This window comes from Arctopsyche grandis, chromosome 2 (genome assembly GCF_051622035.1).
Source record: "Arctopsyche grandis isolate Sample6627 chromosome 2, ASM5162203v2, whole genome shotgun sequence".
NCBI classification, from domain to species: Eukaryota; Metazoa; Arthropoda; class Insecta; order Trichoptera; family Hydropsychidae; genus Arctopsyche; species Arctopsyche grandis.
In genome coordinates, this window is record NC_135356.1 from 16,402,610 (window position 1) to 16,425,359 (window position 22,750).

At 35.0% G+C, this 22,750-nt stretch overlaps 1 protein-coding gene across 1 annotated transcript; it reads right to left on the minus strand.

Moving 5' to 3' along the window:
• Positions 1-19,959: 19,959 nt before the first annotated feature.
• Positions 19,960-20,604, minus strand: LOC143922289 (uncharacterized). Its single transcript, XM_077445515.1, has one exon. It carries the CDS (start codon positions 20,602-20,604, stop codon positions 19,960-19,962), a length of 645 nt encoding a protein of 214 aa, XP_077301641.1.
• Between the last annotated feature and the right edge of the window lie 2,146 nt (positions 20,605-22,750).

The window sequence follows — 22,750 nt, forward strand, 5'->3', positions numbered from 1 at the left end:
AAACATTTTTCATCCTGAATTATATTATTATACACAGTTTTCAAACTTTGTATATCAACTATGAGTCCCAAAAACCCAGTTTTATTTTTAGTTTCGATCAAATTTTTTATCTTTTGAGCTATTTTTACTTCCGTTACTCCATTTATTTTCTTTGTGGTTTTCGTTCTAATGGTTCGGACTTTGTTGAACTACTACATACAGACGTTACTCAGCGAAGTATGGACACCGCGCAGATTACGCAAATTCTAAATTCACCGCTTTATTGTGAAAAGTAGGTTCGTGAAATTAAAACAAATATGTGTTTAAAATGATGATACATAGTTTATTTATAATATTATTACAAAAAATATATAAAATAATTAATATTTTGTATGTCCACCCTTATTATTTAGACACATTGCTATTCTCTTGGGCATACTCTCGATACAAGACGCAATGGTTGATTTTATTTCAAGATCTCCCTGCCACAGAAATTTTTTTTTGTTTTAGCATATTTTTATTGGTACATTGGAGCTTATTTAATTTCATTTTAAGGGTATGCCAGACATTTTCTATAGGATTTTAGGACATTTTCTATAGGATAGGGAGAAAGGAGAGGTAAATTGTGGTTGGACATGATTTTTTTCACAATTTTGGATGTGTGGCGGGGTGCATTATCTAGCATAAAGTGCAGGAGATTCCCATTGTCAATTTTGTTTTGCTTTGAGAGCAATAAAGTGTCTCACAATACAGTTATACATTGCGAAGCATTCATCATCTCTTCTACAAAATACAATGGCCCCAGACCTTCCCCACTAATTGAGCCCCAAATCATGAGTGACAGCGGGTGTTTCATTTTTTTTATGACGCAGGACTCATTTTACCGCTTGCCGACTCGCCTGCTTACGTATTGTTGAATTGGTTTCATCAAATGAATTAAGGACTTGTCAGAGAAGTGAACCTTAAAAATGTTAAAAATATCGATTAATTCAATTCATTCAAAAAAATTAAACAAATAATTTAATTTCAATTAAATTACCCCTTTCCAATCGTCAAGGGTGAAGTGTTGATGAAGTTTCGCCCAATTCAGTCTCGCTTTTCGCATTTTTTGGGTTAAAAGTGGTTTTTTTACTGGTTGTCGACTTTTAAACACAGCTTCGGCGAGGCGGCGTCGGATCGTATTGACCGAAATATTAATATTTGCTTCCCCCAAAGATGTTTTTATTCCTTTTGCTGTAATGAACCAATCACTGTTTACGACCCCGACGATTTTTCGATCAATTCGTGGACTGAATTTTCGAATGCCACGACAATTCGTCCGCCGGGTGACGGTGGGGTCATCATTATTTTTCAGTCTGATACTGATTTTATGCACAGAACCATGACTAATCTTCTCTTTTTTGGCAATAGACCAAAGAGAAAACTGTCCAGTCTTTAATAATGCCACAATACTGCTGATTTTCTCTTTCGATAAATCTTTATTCCCCACTATCTAAAAACAAAAACAACAACAAAGAGGGGGAGTTTTACAAGCAATTTTAAACTAATAATAAATTTATTTTAAAAGTATAAACACTTTAACTTACTTGGGAAATACCGTAGAAATGCAGGATAAAAAATATCTTTGATTCAATCTTCACAAACACTTTTTTTTCGGAAGGAAGCAAACATCTCTGCTGACCGGATTTCGGACACGAAGTGTGCTTTTACACTCAATTGGGTTTTAAAATATTTGTATGAACAATACTGCACAAAATGTTTTGTAGACTAATACAATAGGATACTGTGCATCGTTTAAAAAAAAAAGGAACCCAAAATGTCATTCATAACGGGAGCAGGTACAAAAAATACCCTTCTCCGACCGCTGTATGAACTTCGATGAGTAAGCACTGTACGTATTCTAAGAATTCTACTTCTATGTTATCGACACGTTGCGATGTTTTTAGAGATAATTATAAAATTACTACTATGTTTAATGAAATAATATAGATTCTAACCTATGATATGTGATACCATCCATTTTTTTGTTTTTTTGTACACTATTGCCACACAATTTCACTACACAGAGCGACTTTTTCGAGAAAGTAGAGCCTACTTTAAAGAGAACTTACTGCCACAGAGTTTAGTAAACAACTGACATCTCCGGGCACACGGACTTTTTGTGGCAACATTTTTAGGGGCTGAGAGCAATTCTATGCATACTACTTCAATGTAGATAAAGTAATAATTAGTTTTAAAAAAGAATACGGTGTACGGCCCTGTTTTTCAATGAGTGAGGATGGCGCACGTGCACTACAGATGTTCGGACTTTGTCGAACTAATACTACCACACAATTTCACTAGTAGGGCCTATTTCAAAGAGATCCTACTGCTACAGAGCTTAACAAACAACTGAGGAAAACAGCCGACATCTCCGTTTGGACGGAGATTTGTGGCAACATTTTTGGAAGCTGAGAGCGCTTCTATACATTATACTTCAATGATTATATTATTATAATGTTAATATGTACAGCGTTATAGGAAAAATAGCTCAAACACCTATTTTTAATTCTTATAAATGCTCATAATACATATAATACATAATATTAATTAAAGACTCTAAAGTCGACCATCCTAAGCAGATAGTGTTTGGTTATTCAGCACATTTTACTAGATGTTCTATCTATTATTCACTCTTGGCTTTCAATAGACTTGACCAATTTGGTGAATTGAATTATGTCCACCTTTTCACTGAACTGTTTCAATGTCATTGCTCCGCGATAGTAATATCCGATTGCACCATCGATTGCATTTTTGTAAAATGTTTCTTCAATTACTATATCGACCTTGGGTTTTGGTGTTTGGTGTTATAGTTGGATTTTCTTGATCGTTACGAACGTTGCTATCGGATTTTTATCTTCGATCAATCCAGTTACTTTGAATCTTTTCTTAATGTTTATATTGGTGTTATTAATAAAGTTTTCTTTGACAATTGATATTCCATTGCCGGTAACACAAATGTACTACAAATTTTCGTGCTGCTGATCCGCTCCTGCTCCGTGCAAAAAAAGTGTTTCTCTGCTCCAGATCTCTGAAAAAAATATTGCGAGAAAACCAATGCTTAAATATTGAATTAAAGGACATTACTCATATAATGTCAAGCTAAATTTGAGAGAATTCTGCTTGTGAGATAATAGTTCTTCTACGGCTTTTTTCCGTATATTCTCAACATATTGTTGCGTAGGGGTGGGTGGATAATCCAAATGAAAGGCCAAAGTCGCTTAACAGCATTCATTGACTGATTCAGGTCTACGCGCAGTCGCCGCTCGTTCCAGACTAATACTCTGTACCAAGTGTACCTTCTTTTAAAGGGCAAGTTGCTCACTACAGCTTCCCCGATCCGTTTGTTTATCCATTTTTTAAGAACCTGAGGAGTTTGTACTATCCCATTTAATAACTTAAAAAATGCTTTCCCAGAAATATAATATATTCATAATATTATGTTTCAAACGACATTCAATATGGTTCATGATTTAAAAAAAAAATCAGTGCTTCGAACCGCTATGTATATAATTCTTTCTTCGCTATGTGGAGTCTGGGTGAAGTCTCTGAGCTCGTGCTAAACATGATGCTCTGGTGGTTTCTATGCGGTGCATTGCCTTGTGGCACGGCCTGTGGGGTACGTCCTTCCTCGTTCAGGTATTGATATTGGAAGTTCAGTGATGTCACATCTGCCATTTCTGAGCTGGTTCCCTGCTCGTGGCTGATCTCTTTGGTTTGTCGGTCGATTATCTTCCTTCCTTTTAAGTCCACCAATATGCCGAAATGTCCCAGGAAATCCACACGTATGATGGGTTTTTTGATGTTCGCCACTGTGAAATTCCACCGTTACTTACGTTGCATTTATCTTATCTATTTACTTATATTCGATATTCCCCCTCGTATTGATCCATTTTGTTGTAACTTGTATTCCTTTAGTCACTTTTCAAATTCCCATTCTTAGTATTCCATATATATCACTATTCAAAGCTTTCCTTCTTTGTTTTTAATTTTATATTATCGAAATTATTTTGGTGTCAATGTAATGTAATTTTGTAATACTGTATGTTTCCGTTTTTTAAAATAAATATATAATTCAGACTAGGTATATATCTCAAAACTATACATGACTGATATGTCATTAGATGTTCAAAATTGTCAAGGGCAAATCATATGACAGAGAGGTATATAATTAATTGGCTTTAAGCCAAAAAGGAAAATGCAACTTATGTACATACTAGGGATTGTTGGTTTTAAATGTTTGTAACATTCGAAAACCAGCTTTTTACCTCTAAAAATTTTGGTTTTTATCTCGTCTACGAAAATTTGTTTATTAATATTTTATTTAAAATTATGCCCTTACGTAAATAAACAATAAATATTTTGCAGCTTCCAAAATGCTCAAAAGTTGTTTCATAGAGCAATCTCCCAAAAATTGTTAAACTTGTCTGTTTTAAATGTTCAATGCTAGAAAATGTAATTTTTTTTAATTATACCTTTATTTGTTATATTATTTTATTACACTTCACCCTACAAAATTACTAGTGAATGTTAAATTTGTTTAATTCTTATGTATGTATTTTGTTTTTAGGAAAAAAGTATTTTAAAGCACATTTCTTTTTAAATAATACCATGTTAAACCATCACACCTTTTATTATTGATTAATTGTTAGTCCTTCTCAATGTTAATACTGCTACTAATGTTTGTATTTCTTTCTTGTTTTATATGTATTGTATTATTTGTTTTGCTATCGCTATTTTTATAAATTATACATGTACATATTAAGCTATGTATGTATAGTGCTTAGTGTGTATTAGAAATGAAATAATGTTATATTTGAAATAAAATTTATTTTTCCAAATTACAAAGTTATTTGCATTTTTTTCCACAAAATAACAATAGTCGAAAGTATTTTTGATTCATTTGTTAAAAGCATAATGTTGAATGTAATATTCCAGTGTTAATTTTCTTATATTTTTAGTATTAAAGTAAAATTAATGACACATACTTATATTTAATAGAAAATTACTCCATTAAAAATTGATTTACTGTTTTGTTTTAATCATAAATCAATATGAAATATTTTGAATATATGACAGCTACTAAAATTATGGCTTAAAATGTGTATCGCCCTATGTATAATACGATACCATAATAGGTTTAAAAACATTGGCATTAATATTCAATAAGTTTGCCATTGGTTTCTAACTACCCATATGATATGGAAAGAAATCTGTTACATTTATTAATTTATGTGTTACGAATATTGTTTGAAATAAATCTTGATGAATATATATCATGGACAGAAATTTAATCTCTAAGCTAACAAATATTAATTTGATATCGTTTCAGGATGAAAACCTTTTTAAAGTATTTTATTTTAAGTGCTAACAGTTATAACAAAATCACATTAATTTCAACGGAAAACTGAGTTGCATAAACCTTTCATAAACCTTCCCGGCACTTACATATAAGCTTCTTCTTCCAAATGGCTAACGATCGTGATGAAAGCTCTCGTGACATTAATAATTTTACAAAAATTGGGTATCTAATTTTTCTTCAAATTAACTGAAACTTGATATATTAAAAGACTTCTCCTTAACACTATTTTCACACATACATATACAGAATGTATGTGCACATATTCAAATACATTACATATGTATAATCATGATATATGCATGCCCATGTATATCATATGCATTTGTAGATACATTCATTTCATATAAATTCCATACACACACACACACACACACACACATCCATACAATTAAATATATCGTATAAGATAATAGGGGAAAATAATATGATTTATTTTGATATTTTTAAAAATGATCATCAATTGGCACGAGATCTATATATTTTGATTTCAGGAAATTATATATTTCATTGAATGTTGGTCTATTTTTGGACTTTCTCTCCCAACAGTTAAGCATTAATTTATAAATAGCTTTTTTTGGCTGCAGAGATTGATCAGGCTGTAGTAGCTCGTTGACTATGGTCAACGGTGATTAAAAGAAAACAAAAATAGCGTGCATATGTACTATACTAGTAGGCTGCAGCCCCGCAGCCCATGCCGACGACAAAAATAGCATGAATTTGTATTGTACAGGAAGGTCTGCAGCCCCGCAGCTCATATGGACGAGCCGCCACTGCTAGTTAGGCACTTAAATCGCAAGTTACCAGGTAGGCTGTTTAATCGCAAGTGCCTTAACAAAGGGCTGGTGGTTGTATATATCAAATCTGTTGGGTGAAATCAACCAATCAGAGAACAGTGAAACATATGTCTAAATCCGAATATACATATGTAGCTAGAGTTTAACTTTGAAACAAAGTATTTTAATAACAATCTGGGGGAAGAAGTAATACAACTTAAGTTTTTACATACATATGTATGTTTGAATTACAGAGAAGTCAATAAATCGTAGTCGTAAGACCATGGCAAAGGTTAAAAGTGGAGTGAAAACAGTATCTAGTAATTTTAGATCTGAAAAGAAACATGCGTTTGCAATAAAGAACGATGTGGGGTTGACAATTATGTACATATCACTACTTTAAGATATAGAAAAAAACATTGAGAATTGTAAAGACGTGTGTTTCGAATAGACACATTAAGACAATAATAACTTAAAATCTGGATAGAAACATATGTACGTTGGCAATAAAGACCTTTGTGGGGTTGACAATTATCATTAGTAGAAAAATAGTTGAGAAAAATGTTGAGATTTGTAAAGACGTGTGTTTAAAATACGAGTGGGGTGAGTATTTGGGAGAGCATCCACATTACAATGGTAAGCGAGAAAAAAAATGTTTCAATATCTGGAGGTTCGAAATCCTTTTTTGAATATTATTCCTTAGTCGAGTCGTTAGAAAAGTCAAGCTTTAAACCATAAAAATATATGTATGTATATCTTTTTTTAATTTATTTATCGATAATTTGGATAAAAATATGGTATGATATTTATGAATGGAAATTTGAAACTATTACAATATACATACAGTCCCTGATCATAATATTACGCCACCCCGATTGAATCGCGTTCGCGCCCATTTGTAACGGTTATAAATAATTCACAATAAGATATTTTGGGCTAGTTTTTTTTGTAAGCTCATCCTTATTTGCTACTCTATTCACCAACAAAAAAATAATTTAACATTAACCTTCAAAATGTCTTCAAAAATAAAAGTGAAATGATAGAAATGAGTTTGCTCCTGAATTACGTAAAGCATATACGAGCGTTTCTGAGAAGATTTTTTATTATTTCGTTAACAACACCGTGATTTTTTCTTTTGCTACAGCTTTATTATATTTTTAGGGTAAGTTGGTGATTAATTTGTAAAAAAATTACTTTCATTTATGTTTTAAATTGCTCGTGAGTCTTAAATAGATTACTTTTTAGATTAGTCGGAAAGCAATTCTTTTTAAAGAAAGAAATACAAGTATTTATAGCATTAATAAAACTGGAATGTTTTATAAACATAAAATCGCGACAATAGAGGGTGTAAGTAATACGGCTGTTTGCAAAATAACGAGACATCTGGAACAAAGTGGCGAACAAATGTAATATATGAATCGAATGAAATTGAATTTAGATAAGAGAAAAAATAATTTTAAATAAATAATAAGTTGAGGAAATTGTATCAAAACTCGATATTCTGAACGGAAAGCAAAACGTCATAGCGTTAACAATGAGTGACGTCACACTTTTCAACCATAGCTCTGTATTTTGAGACCATGTCTTTTTATTTACAAGCTTTTTTTAACTCTTTATTCTATTCCATAGCGTGTAAACATTTCGTCAATATACCAAGGTATCTCCTAACTTCCATTGTACTATACCATCAGATCAACAACAGAAGAAAAATTTATTATTTTTATATGACAGATTTGCTATCTTATAAACGGTAAGCGGACTATTCCGCAAAAGCGATCACGCGCAAGTCGTAGAATTCAAGGTCTTTAATAATATCACTGTAAGCTTGGCTGTCCATAACATGACGTTGACAATTACTTTTATCGTCTAAAAAATATAAATTTCCATTAATATAAAATACTAGCTGTATTACCCGGCTTCGCTCAGTGTTTATAATATTAAAAAAAAATCTAAATTTTTTTTTTGCCTGCTAGGGCTTCGCCCTCGGCGCTCCCCTGAGCCTTTGCCTTCTAGGGCTTCGCCCCTCCACGCCCCCATGAGCAATTGCCGTTTAGGGCTTCGCCCCCCTTAGATGATGCCTTTTAGGGCTTCGCCCCTCCGCGCCCCCATGTTTAAATGCCGTCTAGGGCTTCGCCCCCATGATCAGTTGCCTTTTAGGGCTTCGCCCCTCCACGCCCCCATGATTAAATGCCGTCTAGGGCTTCGCCCCCCTTAGTTAATGCCTTTTAGGGCTTCGCCCCTCCGCGCCCCCAAGTTTAATTGCCGTTTAGGGCTTCAATTAATCTTGATTTTTTTTTTACAGATTACACGTTGCAGTTCCTTATAGGACACTTTATTGTATTGTTGCGTAGGGGTGGGTGGAGGATCCAAGTAAAAGGCCAACAGTCGTTTCACAGCATTTATTGATGATTCAGGAGATACACGTATTGCCAGTGTTCAGTCCAGAATGACATGATATCGCCTACGTACCGCCTTATAAAGGGTAGATCTCTCAGGGCGCCTAATCTGTTTACCTGTTGTATAGTCACGTATTCGGATATGTATTTCCACGACATTGGGTCTTCCCGTACCGATTCTGAGAAATAACTAATAACGGTCATTGTTTAGCCTAAATGCACTTAGAGTCCAGATATAATCTTTGGAAGTAAGTGCATGTACCTAGTTAATCCGATAACAGATATCCGTTGGTCTAAGTGCAATTCGCTCATAATTTAACTTTAACATGAAATGTATCTTATGGAGCGGTTCAAATACATAAAAAAAAAAAAAAAAAACCTGTGAGAACATCGACAATATTGGCTACTATATTATAATTGTATGATATATGTACTTTCAAATAAATTTTAAAATATATACCTAAATCTAAATTACAGGGACAAAATTAAAAATAAAAACCTTTTATGCACAGTAAATACAATGATTTATTATGTTTTCAACACATTATACATAAACATATTCTTGAATACATATTTATTTATTTTATTCTAAACAGACCATTGTGGCATAACAGGAATTCCTAAAGCGCCACAATGGTCAAAAAATATAACCCAAAAAAAAACAAAATAACAATTAAACATAAATTAATACATAACGAAAATAATATACTCATCAATTACATGAAATATAAAAAAAAATGCCGTTCAACAACATTCAGTGAATCATTGGGATACTCCTCGGTGCCTCCACATACATACACTAATCCGTCAAAAACTGCAGCCGTCGAGCCTGATCGCTTATATTTCATCGGGAGCAATTCAGTTCGTAGCTTTGAGATGAGATCCATGCACCAGACCTATATTTTCATGTTTCGTACATATATAAAACATTGCTAATTGTTGAATATGAGTAAATTGAGTAATTGTTGAATATGAGAAGTGAAAAATATGGAATAGTACATGTGATATTGTTTTGAGTTGCTGACTATCACCGATGTAATTACCAATGTAATGATAAGTAAGTAATATGCATGTACAATAGAACCACGATTATCCGTTTTCAACACATTATACATAAACATATTCTTGAATACATATTATTTGGTTTGATTTTTAAATGCTTTTTATTATTACGAAATTATGTTCACAATACATCTTATATGTACATATTTTAATAGCTACTGATCTACTGATCATTTTCTATTTTACAATTTTATTTTATTTGGTTAGTAATCATAGTATTATATTATTCTAGGGTGCTCTCGAGTTGAACATCCCTGGAGTCTGTACATCCATAACATATAGAAAATGTTTTACAATGTAACAAAGATAAACAAATAATGTTACCGACGACGTAACAAGTTCATTATAAAATGACGAATTCACTTTTAGATACCGTCCATATTAAAGATGAAGCCGATGGCATAATCATCGCTCTTGTACAAAACATGCAGAATGACTCTCCGGCAACGTCCCATTGGCTCCGAAGCTGAGAAAACAAAACGACCTTCTTTTTTACATATAATTACTATTGTAACAAGTGAACATAAATAAAGGATCCTCTTACTAACACAATCAGTGTTTTCGTAGACCTCCCGGCGGTACATTTACCGCGGTGAATTAAGATTAAATTTTGATTTGACATTCGAACTGTCAAAGTGAAATGAACGCAAAAGCGATTGCCAGCCTTCTCGGATGCGAGCGATGCTAACGTCAGATGGGCTGACAGATACCCGCGAGCTCCTCGCGAAGACCACAAACAACGGCCACGAGGGCCTTTGGCTCGAACATATGTCTAGTCGATAATAATAAAAATTTCGTAAATAAAAAGTATTTGAGAATATTTTTGTTTGTGTGACCAATTTAAAATTTTTGGGTGTGACCAGTTTTCTCGTGACCAGTTTTAGCGTGTGACTAGTTTTCTCGTGACCAGTTTTAGCGTGACGGATGATCACGAGTGACCGATCTAGAGCGACCAGTTGTCCTGTGACAGGTTCACATTTGACTAGTAGTCCCTTTACCCTATATATCACAAGGTAAGATTTTTGCACTACTCGCATGCGCTGATTTATACAAATGCTGATAAAATTAAAGAGCGGCCGACGGACGGTCGAACTCCTAGGCGTGACCCTGATTAGAGGCCACAATTTTGATTTGGAAGATCACAGCCTCCGAAAGTAATTAAAGGTTGACGCAATCAATACTCCGAGACGATTCACTGTAAATTCGCCTAATGCAATTCGCCGAATTCGAGTATACTTACTAAGCGAGTAGGTTGAATATCAAGATATTTACCTAACCTCAGTATGTCGAAACACAAATTGGTCGAATGAAGGCTATTTATGTGGCTCCAAATTTTTAAACTCTTTCCAATGTTAAATTTTATTTATCGCTGTGTGAATGAGCTGATAAGCATTAAATTTTGTGCGAAACAATTAGACATGTCACAGGCTACAGTTATCGATTGAAATCATTGTTTACTTAGGGTCTGTGTGGTGTCGCTAATAGAACAAGCAAATACCATGATCGGTGGAGAAGAGATGGCCATTGAAATTAGCAAACGTCAAAACATTGAATTTATATACGTACCAAATTTTTTGTAAAAAACTTCTATAGCTTCACACAAGAGTATTTTTATTACATGACTTGATACAAAAGTCAATTTTCTTTAACGTTAGTTGTTTTACATATTGATTATTCATATATTGAAAAGAATTTACGACAGTTATACATATGTACATACATATATGTGTTCTGTGTTGTCTGTAATAAGTTGACCATCTGTAACACCACCCATGAGTTTTTATTACATGAAAATGTTTATTATAAATTGGTTTATTTCTGTAACTTGATTAATAAATTATTTATTATTTATTGTATTGCTTGTTTCTTGTCTTGTTATTATTGTTTATATTTCATTGTGTTTTGCAATCTACAATACATATGTAGTATAAATTACTAACTGATTTATATTTGTTATGTATTCATCATAATTTATATTTATTACGTGCATATATTTAAAATTATTAATTATTTATTATGGAAATTGTATCAATCGTGGAAATTGTACTAGTCTGTCTATTATACATGCGTTTTCTTTGTCACCTTCTTTTAATATTGATGATTGGAAAGCCAATTTTAATATATGTACAATAAAAAAAATCTGTACATCTTTTTTGATTCCTTTTTATTTTATTCCGTTTTATTACTTAATTTTATCATACATAATATTGTAAATATGTACAATGGTTGCTATATAATATAGTATAGTATATATATAGCAAAAGGTAATACAAACCTACAAAAGCAATATATGTTTTTTCAATGTTCACTCGCCATTAGGTGGGAAATCCTTTTTAAATCTTCTGTCGGAAGCAATATGGTGTATATAGCAATATAGTTTAAGGGCTATTTGCAAAGACATGTTATAACATTTATCTGTCTATGTTACTACGCCATCTGTTGATATCGCGTCGAAAAAGATAGATTTTCGGTAAAAGCGTCATTAGTGGAATAGCATTAGGTGTATTGCATTCGACCAATTTACCTGCTCCCCTCCGAGACAAAGCCAAACGCTTCAGTGCTAGCCGGTAGGTGCGAGTGAGTGCACTTGAATATTTCACGTACTTTTGGTATTACCTCCTATTACTAATTTTATTACTATCATCAAAATGAAATCAGTGCTGCATCGAACCGGAGCGCATGGGAGCGCCGCTCCCTTTCGTGAAATCAAGAAACGTAGCGCTTCCATTCATGAACTACACGTCTTTTCAATCCTACCGCTCCTCTACGACACGAAGTCCCCGCAGAGACACCATCTTTGAAATCACAAAGAAAATCCAGGCCACGATGCGACGCGTGTTGACCTGCTGACTGCTGACCTGCTGACCTGCTGACCTGCCGATGACGATGACGAGCTCTACTACATCCACAACAAGGAGCAAAAAATGCGTCGCATCGGGGCGTTGTCCCAAGAGGGCGCCACAATGATGTTAATGTTAAAAAAATATTATAAATTTTTAGCTATATTATATCATATACAGCTAAAATATATATAAATAAAAATAAAATTATATTCTTTTTATTGTATGTATTTTATAAAATAAATTTAAAATTGCGATAACATTTAATTTAGTTTCATTTTTACCATACATATACATATATCTACGAATAACTATTATACATACGTATATACAGACATGAATAAAAAATTTAAATGGCTTTTTTTTTTGGCCCCTAAGAGAAAATTAAATTCAACATTTTAAAAATCAAAATCAACATTTTACAAATCAAAATCAAATTTACCACAATACAATTCAGTTAAACCTTAACCTAAGCTTAAGCGCAAGTGATTATGAAAATCTAATTATTTACTCAGTGACTCTAATTTGAAAAAAATATACAAAGATCAGCCATTAAATGCTTTCTCAGCGAGTAAGTAAAATTTATATGTTTTATAAATTTTTATTAGGAAAGTCTCGAGTGTCTCTAGTAATCTATAAGGAAGATCCTTATAGATCACTCGAAGCGTTCTGAATAGAAGCGAAAGGCTAATGACAAACTATACTTTATGCGTGGTTCAGGAGCAACACACGCGAGTCTGCAAGTGTATAAATATATTTATTGTGTATAAAATATTAGGGGCCCCGCCGAAGGGGGCGCAGCCCCTAATAAAACAAAAATAAAAATATATTTTTATATACCCCGGGTAATAAAGCTAGTACTTTATGTAAATAAATTTGATATTCTATATATTAGATCATTTGAATAAAAGATTCAATTAGAGAAATATGTACGGTGTTACGGGGACGAGTAGGAGATTATAATAATTAAAAACATAATTTTGATATGCTTATATTATATTTTCCAAAGCAGTTTGTATTTACAGTAATAAGCTTATATTTACGTATAATCACAAGTACTAGTTACTTATTAAACAGTTCAATCACAAGTTACTAGTTGGCAGTATCGGCTCGTGAGAATTCATAGTAGCTTTTTTTGGCTGCAGAGATTGATCAGGCTGTAGTAGCTCGTTGACTATGGTCAACGGTGATTAAAAGAAAACAAAAATAGCGTGCATATGTACTATACTAGTAGGCTGCAGCCCCGCAGCCCATGCCGACGACAAAAATAGCATGAATTTGTATTGTACAGGAAGGTCTGCAGCCCCGCAGCTCATATGGACGAGCCGCCACTGCTAGTTAGGCACTTAAATCGCAAGTTACCAGGTAGGCTGTTTAATCGCAAGTGCCTTAACAAAGGGCTGGTGGTTGTATATATCAAATCTGTTGGGTGAAATCAACCAATCAGAGAACAGTGAAACATATGTCTAAATCCGAATATACATATGTAGCTAGAGTTTAACTTTGAAACAAAGTATTTTAATAACAATCTGGGGGAAGAAGTAATACAACTTAAGTTTTTACATACATATGTATGTTTGAATTACAGAGAAGTCAATAAATCGTAGTCGTAAGACCATGGCAAAGGTTAAAAGTGGAGTGAAAACAGTATCTAGTAATTTTAGATCTGAAAAGAAACATGCGTTTGCAATAAAGAACGATGTGGGGTTGACAATTATGTACATATCACTACTTTAAGATATAGAAAAAAACATTGAGAATTGTAAAGACGTGTGTTTCGAATAGACACATTAAGACAATAATAACTTAAAATCTGGATAGAAACATATGTACGTTGGCAATAAAGACCTTTGTGGGGTTGACAATTATCATTAGTAGAAAAATAGTTGAGAAAAATGTTGAGATTTGTAAAGACGTGTGTTTAAAATACGAGTGGGGTGAGTATTTGGGAGAGCATCCACATTACAATGGTAAGCGAGAAAAAAAATGTTTCAATATCTGGAGGTTCGAAATCCTTTTTTGAATATTATTCCTTAGTCGAGTCGTTAGAAAAGTCAAGCTTTAAACCATAAAAATATATGTATGTATATCTTTTTTTAATTTATTTATCGATATTTTGGATAAAAATATGGTATGATATTTATGAATGGAAATTTGAAACTATTACAATATACATATGTACACGGTTATGTCGCAGGGCTAATGTAATATATGAATCGAATGAAATTAATTTTAGATAAGAGAAAAAATAATTTTAAATAAATAATAAGTTGAGGAAATTGTATCAAAACTCGATATTCTGACGTTAAAGCGCTGACGTTAACAATGCGTGACGTCACACTTTTCAACCATAGCTCTGTATTTTGAGGCCATGTCTTTTTATTTACAAGCTTTTTTTAACTCTTTATTCTATTGCATAGCGTGTAAACATTTCGTCAATATACTAAGGTATTTCCTAACTTTCATTGTGCTGTACAATCAGATCAACAACAGAAGAAAAATTTATTATTTTTATATGACAGATTTGCTATCTTATAAACGGTAAGCGGACTATTCCGCAAAAGCGATCACGCGCAAGTCGTAGAATTCAAGGTCTTTAATAATATCACTGTAAGCTTGGCTGTCCATAACATGACGTTGACAATTACTTTTATCGTCTAAAAAATATAAATTTCCATTAATATAAAATACTAGCTGTATTACCCGGCTTCACTCAGTGTTTATAATATAAACCGCTTAAACATGACTAAGCTAATAGTAAACATTAAATTAAAAAAAAAAAATTAAAAAAAAAAATTTTAAAAATTTAAAAACAAATTTTAAAAATTTGAAAAAAAGAAAAAAAATAAAATAAAAAAAATCATTTTTTTTTGCCTTCTAGGGCTTCGCCCTCGGCGCCCCCCTGAGCCTTTGCCTTCTAGGGCTTCGCCCCTCCACGCCCCCATGTGCAATTGCCGTTAAGGGCTACGCCCCCCTTAGATGATGCCTTTTAGGGCTTCGCCCCTCCGCGCCCCCATGTTTAAATGCCGTCTAGGGCTTCGCCCCCATGATCAGTTGCCTTTTAGGGCTTCGCCCCTCCACGCCCCCATGATTAAATGCCGTCTAGGGCTTCGCCCCCCTTAGTTAATGCCTTTTAGGGCTTCGGCCCTCCGCGCCCCCAAGATTAATTGCCGTTTAGGGCTTCAATTAATCTTGAATTTTTTTTTACAGATTACACGTTGCAGTTCTTTATAGGACACTTTATTGTATCATAATTTAACTTTAACATGAAATGTTTCTTATGGGGCGGTTCAAATACATAAAAAAAAAAAAATACCTGTGAGAACATCGACAATATTGGCTACTATATTATATTTGTATTTGTTCTGTCGTAGTAGTCTGTCTATTATACATGCGTTTTCTTTGTCACCTTCTTTTAATATTGATGATTGGAAAGCCAATTTTAATATATGTACATCTTTTTTGATTCCTTTTTATTACTTAATTTTATCATACATTTTATTGTAAATATGTACAATGGTTGCTATTTAATATAGTATAGTATATATAGCAAAAGGTAATACAAACCTACAAAGGCAATATATATTTTTTCAATGTTCACTCGCCATTAGGTGGGAAATCCTTTTTAAATGTTCTGTCGGGCGCAATATGGTGTATATAGCAATATAGTTTAAGGGCTATTTGCAAAGACATGTTATAACATTTATCTGTCTATGTTACTACGCCATCTGTTGATATCGCGTCGAAAAAGATAGATTTTCGGTAAAAGCGTCATTAGTGGAATAGCATTAGGTGAATTGATTTAGGTGAATTGCATTCGACCAATTTACTTGCTCCCGCTGCCGTTACGACGCCATTATTGTGGCATCCAAACGTGACGCCTCGGCGTGGTAGCATCTTAATCTATACGCATTTAACCTATTAGGTGATGCTTAAAATATATATATATAGTATTTTAAAAGCTCCAAATTCATTCGCATAAGGATAAGTGCGCGTTGGTTTTCGTCAAGTGCTCACGCGGAACTCATTGGGCCCCATAATAAGTCAGTGGCTTTCGAGACTCCATCTAATAATAAAAATGGCTCTAAGATTTTCCATCGGAAGTTGTGACAGAAACATTAACAGCATTTATGGGAACGTGAGCATTTCGCAAGTTCGTGACGGAGAATTCGACCCCCCATGATGATGACCTTTCAAGGACACTTCAAACAATTGACTTGGATGCTTTGTCTATAGAAATTGACTATACGCGGAGCTTCATATTCAGGTATAAGATACCAATTTAAATGAAATATAGAAACCTTGTAAAAAAAAAGATGGAAATGGACGTGGAAAAAAGCCATGAAACAATGGAAATTACCTAATTAACTAAACTACGGTGAGATTTTCTAAATTTATACATATATTGTTGAATAATTATAGTCCTTAAATGTAATAATATTTTGTTTTCTTTTATGAAGAATGTGACTGCTTTGGATAGCCTAAGAAACAGACGCCTCCATACTGAACGACCCGAACTTCACCGCAGAAGCGGTCTCGTCATAAAGCAATCACGCTTCTTTTACAATTCAAGAAGATTACTCGGCTGTGATGGATCCGGCATTCTTGCTGCAAGGAGTAGGAATAAGAAGACAGTGCTTCCGGAAATCAAAGGTTTCCTCTCTGTCATATGATACTGAATAAGTGGGTGTATGACCCGCATGATTGTGGGTCCCTCTAAATTTACTACTAAAATTTTCTAGGTTAATGCACTAAAACTTCAACTGTTTTATTGTCAATTGTTGTCTAAACGTTATATTTTATTTTCAAAACAGTAAAATTAGCCCACAGTGACTTACAGGTTGCCCTGAACTGTCACTATGGCTGGAAACATTTAAACAGTATTACAATGATACAGACAACAAAAATAGAGAAATATTATAAAAATAAATACAGATTATTGGTTAAACCGCTCGAATCATTTTTGTCTTCGAAGAGGAAAAAATCCCACTTCCAGTTTATTAAATTAAGTGATTTCAAAAATCAAATCGATTGGATGATTTGTTCTCTAGTTATAACTGCAGCAAATTTGAAAAATGTAGTTGCGAGAAAAACGCGTTTGAGGTTTAAGTTACCCATACAATGTACCTTCCTCTTCTTCGAAATACACATGTAGGGCTGCTGAAGCCTTTCTTCGAGCTGATCGGCCCTCTTTCGAAGCAGCCTGTTGACGATGATCTGCTATTTGTAGCCTCGTATCATCTTTGTCAGCGGCATAATCGTTTGCTGCAGGTCCAACTATTAATCCCATCACATTGAACATTTTTAAAATAGAAGAATAACCTTCATTGATTATTGACGTAGTAAAGTAATTGGATAATTCGATAGTTTTGAGACCACTGTGGAGGTGTTTTGGAGCAAAGTGCCAAATTTTTTTCAAAATTTCACACTAGTTAATACACTGCGGAAATTTTATTAAATAACGACCAGCTGTCATTGTATGGATCATAAACTTCTATCATGTCAGAGATTCCAACGTGATGTTCGATTGCTAGAATGCAAACTTTCAACGGTAAAGTTGATCTGCTGTTTTTAATAAGATACAATTCTTATAAATGCTCATAATACATGTAATACATATTAATTAAAGACTCTAAAGTCGACGATCTAAAGCAGATTGTGTTTAGGAAATCTTCAACACATTTTACTGGATGTTCTATAAAATATTCACTCTTAGCTTTCAATAGATTTGACCAATTATGTCCACCTTTTCACTGAACTGTTTCAATGTCATTGCTCCGCGATAGTAATATCCGATTTTAAATTTATTTTGTTAGTAATCATAGTATTATATTATTATAATGATATCAATATGAATGTGCGCGTGGAGCGGGGCGAATTCGCGACTTTTCGCAAAAGACACTTTGTATCCAAAAAAATGGAATAACTTTTTAACTATAGCATATTTCTACGCGAAACTTGGAGAAGTTATAGAATATGATATTATCTAAATTATTAACGTCTAATTTTACAAAAATATTATCTCTTCAGGGGGTGGTTCTGAAACAAATGCACCCTATAAGGTTTTATGTGTTAAATATATGCATATATATATATATATATATATTTTGAACAATTTAACATCTGTGCCGATGGGACACATATTTACTCAATACAAAAAAAATGGGTTCACGAATTTACGACGTTTTTATGACGGTCGAAATGATGTTATATGAAATGATTCGTGTGTTTTCAAAGTCGAGCAACTTTATCTAATAAAACATGAGACGCAGTCATGGAGATTGTACGCGTATACAATATACTTATGATTATGTAGTACATATTTTATGTGATTGTCCAAAGCAGTGATCCACAACCAGTAAGCGCGTTTTATTTTTTACACGATTACTTTTTCTTTCTATCATATAACAATCTTTTTGAATTAAAATTATAAAAATAAAAATATTGTATTACAACGTAGAATATCGGCTTTTATATGTAAAATATAATTTATATAAAGGTACTTCCAAAACATTGATAATCGCCTAAATTTACTTGGAACCTATTTTTTTTGGAAGGTTACCAATAAAAATAATGAACCGAAAAGATTTTGTTTGTACGCAATTTTGCCGATGCTTATTTTGAAAACCTTTTTTTTTAGTAAAATTTCCCCGAAAGTATCGAACCCATGCATTTGTCACGATTTGCCTTTGATAAAAAAAAAAGCCGCCGCTGCACTTGTGACGCTCTTTAGGCCCATAATTTAAGGGGGTAATAGAGAAGTTTGGAAAGCAAAATGGAGTGTTAGTGTGTTGATAAAACATTATTTTTGCGTAATTATTAACGGAAAAATATATGGTTGCGTTCCACGAGTTGCGAATCACTTACAATTCGCCTAAGCATTGCGCGTACATTCACGGTTGTGATATGATACTCCGACGGCGGTGATATTTGAATTAAATAAAAATACAATGAGAATTTTGTATGAGATCATGTATGTAATTACTAAGAATCAATTGCAATCAATAAAAATCGATGAAAATTTAAAATAAACCAAAATTTTCTTTTTGTTCGATATGTCTGAAATTTAAAAAATATGATCATTTTTTTTCGAAATAATATTATATAAACCCCAATTGAGACATATATAGTCTTAAAACAAAATATTATGGCGCGTATATGTGTGGGATCGACGACGTGGAATCCACGTTCCCCGTCACAGCGCAAGGTTTACCGAGGACGTGGATTCCGCGTTCCCCGTCGTTAACGAGTTAATATGTACAGCGTAATAGGAAAAATAGCTCAAAAACCTATTTTTAATTCTTATAAATGGTCATAATACATCTAATACATAATATTAATTAAAGACTCTAAAGTCGACGATCTAAAGCAGATTGTGTTTGGGTATTCAACCCTTTTTACTAGATGTTCTATTAAATATTCACTCTTGGCTTTCAATAGACTTGACCAATTTGGTGAATTGAATTATGTCCACCTTTTCACTGAACTGTTTCAATGTCATTGCTCCATCAGTGTTTTGTTTCTGGTGGAGTCTCATATTGTGCTGGTTGTGGTTGTTCTTGCGAAGTTGGCTGTGACTTTTCTTGTGATGTTGGCGGTGTGTCCAGGTTCTGTAGAAATGCGGGCTTAACTCTGTCTATTGATACTGCTTTTTCTGAACCGGCTATGTCTAACCACATGTTCTTACTGTTTCGTCGTAAAACATTGTATGGTCCTTCATATGGTGGTTGTAGTGGTGCGCATACTGAGTCTGTCCTTAAGAAGATGTATTTGCAGTCGTGAAGGTGTTTGTTGACGAAAGTTTTGTGTTGCCCATGGTGTTGTATCGTTGGTCTTATCTGATGCATGGTTCTTAGTAGTTTTCCGGCAAATGTTGATGCGTCTTCGGGTGGTGTATTTAAAAATAGGTCTGCTGGTAGACAAAGTGTTGTGCCGTATGTCAGTTGTGTCAGTTGAGAATAGCCAATGTCTTCTCTGACCGCTGATCGTAGTCCAAGTAGTATCATGGGCAAAACGTCTGTCCATTTGTCTGTGTTGCAGGCTTTGATGGATGCCTTGAGTGTTCTGTGACATCGTTCTATTATTCCGTTTGATTGCGGGTGGTATGCGGCGTTCTTCCACTCGACGATTTTGTCGATCGTCGTGTTTGTCATCTCGTTGGGCAAGATCCCTACGAGGGCTACTCGTGCTTCCGGTTCTGCGGGTTCTACTGGTTCCGTTCAGGCCAAGTCGTTTTCTTGATCGGTTGTCTCTGCGCGTGAGCATTTGGGACACTTCCGTACACGGTGAACGATAGCTTCAGCAGCTGTAATGTGTGTAGATGTATGGATGACCAATGGCTGTGTGTGTGTGTGTCGTCGTCTCTCGTTCAGCTCGCTCTGGAGCACGTGCTGGAACAGTGCCTGTGCCCCTTTGTGGCGGGGGCTGTGGATGAGTAAGCTGGCTGGTCAGGCAAGGTAGACCAGCCACGCCAAGACCGTCTCGGCCGGCGGATGGCGGGCGTCTCAGTTTGTCAGATGAGCGCGCCTCGTAAAATGAGTGCGCGCCCGTGAGAGCCCAAAACACGGCCATGTGGGTTTTTTGGCTCGGACATACTCCCCGGGTTGGAATAAATATAAATATAAATAAATATTTCAAGAATCAACATAAACAATTCAAATGATACAGATAAGAGGTCTTTGCAATCATTTGCAAAGCTAATATGTTGACACACGGCCTTCGCGATAGTGCGTCCGCGTTCCCGTGCTTTATCCCCGGTCGATGAATGATGGTCACGTTGTACTGGCCCAGAATTTCCAGCCACCTCGCCAACTGGCCCCCCGGTCTTTTGAAGTTCTTCAGCCACGTTAACGCTGAGTGGTCGGTTCGTAACGTGAACTTCGAGCCCGATAGGTAGTGGTGGAAGTGTTGAATGGCTTTAATTGCCGCCAATTTGGTGAATTGAATTGTGTCCACCTTTTCACTGAACTGTTTCAAAGTTAATGCTCATAATACATCTAATACATAATATTAATTAAAGACTCTAATGTCAACGATCCTAAGCAGATAGTGTGTGGTTATTAAACAGCTTTTACCAGATGTTCTATTAATTATTCACTCTTGGCTTTCAATAGACTTGACCAATTTGGTGAATTGAATTATGTCCACTTATTCACTGAACTGTTTCAATGTCATTGCTCCGCGATAGTAATATCCGATTTGAAATTTATTTTGTTACTAATCATAGTAATATATTATTATAATGTTAATATTGAAGAGTATTCAGAGGTAAGTGGAGTCAGGTCGAGGTACATGAAAACACGCAGGCAGGTTCCAAGTCTTTATTGCTGCTCGTCCGGTGGAGTTCACGATCCGAATGCCACCGTTCGAGAGCGCACCATACTTATAAATACTCAGCGCTCAGCGCATACACGTAAATGTGTATAGTCATTGGTCAAGGAGTCTGGTGCAGCCATTGGCCGCAACGCCCGACTCCACCATTGGTCGGCGTCACCATGACGTCACCGGTCTACGGGCGTGTCTCTTAATAACTTTACATAACTCCCCTAAGAGAGATCGTCCCGATCGACCCATTAATTATACAAGTTAAAGTTACAGTAAAACAAAATTATAAACAGTTACACTGAAAACAATTACACTTAAAACAATTACAGTCAATATTCGACGGCCTTATACCTTGCGAGTCTATCAAGGTGCACCACCATTAATCGGTTTGAGCCGTCGAATTCTCTGCGTATACGATACACTACGTCACTCAGTTTGGTCACTATGATGTACGGTCTTTCCCACAGCGATTGCAGCTTTGGTGAAAGCCCTGGAGTCTTGGCAGGGTTGTACAGCCATACTCGGTCACCTGTTTCGTACGCCGGTTCGGTTCTGCGGACATCGTATCGCGTCTTCATATGGCTATTCTGCATCCGGAGGTGGGCTCTGGCGAACCGATGTACCTTGGCCATGTCTTCGGTCAACTTCGTGGTATATCGGTGTGGATCCTGAGGTTCGCTGTCTGGTGGAGGGCCCCCATATAGTAGGTCCGCCGGCATGCGCAGTTCTCGTCCGTACATCATGGCTGCTGGTGATGCTCCTGTCGCATCGTGTTGGGCCGCTCTATAGGCCACGAGGAAGTGCGGAACCAGCGTGTCCCAGTTGTCCTGCTCCTCGTTGACGAACTTCGTCAAGTGCGCCCGCATGGTTCGATTGAGTCGCTCGACCATTCCATTGGACTGAGGTCGGTACGGTGTTGTTCTCGTTTTGTGGACGCCCAGCCGGTCCAGTGCCTGACGAAACAACTTTGACTCG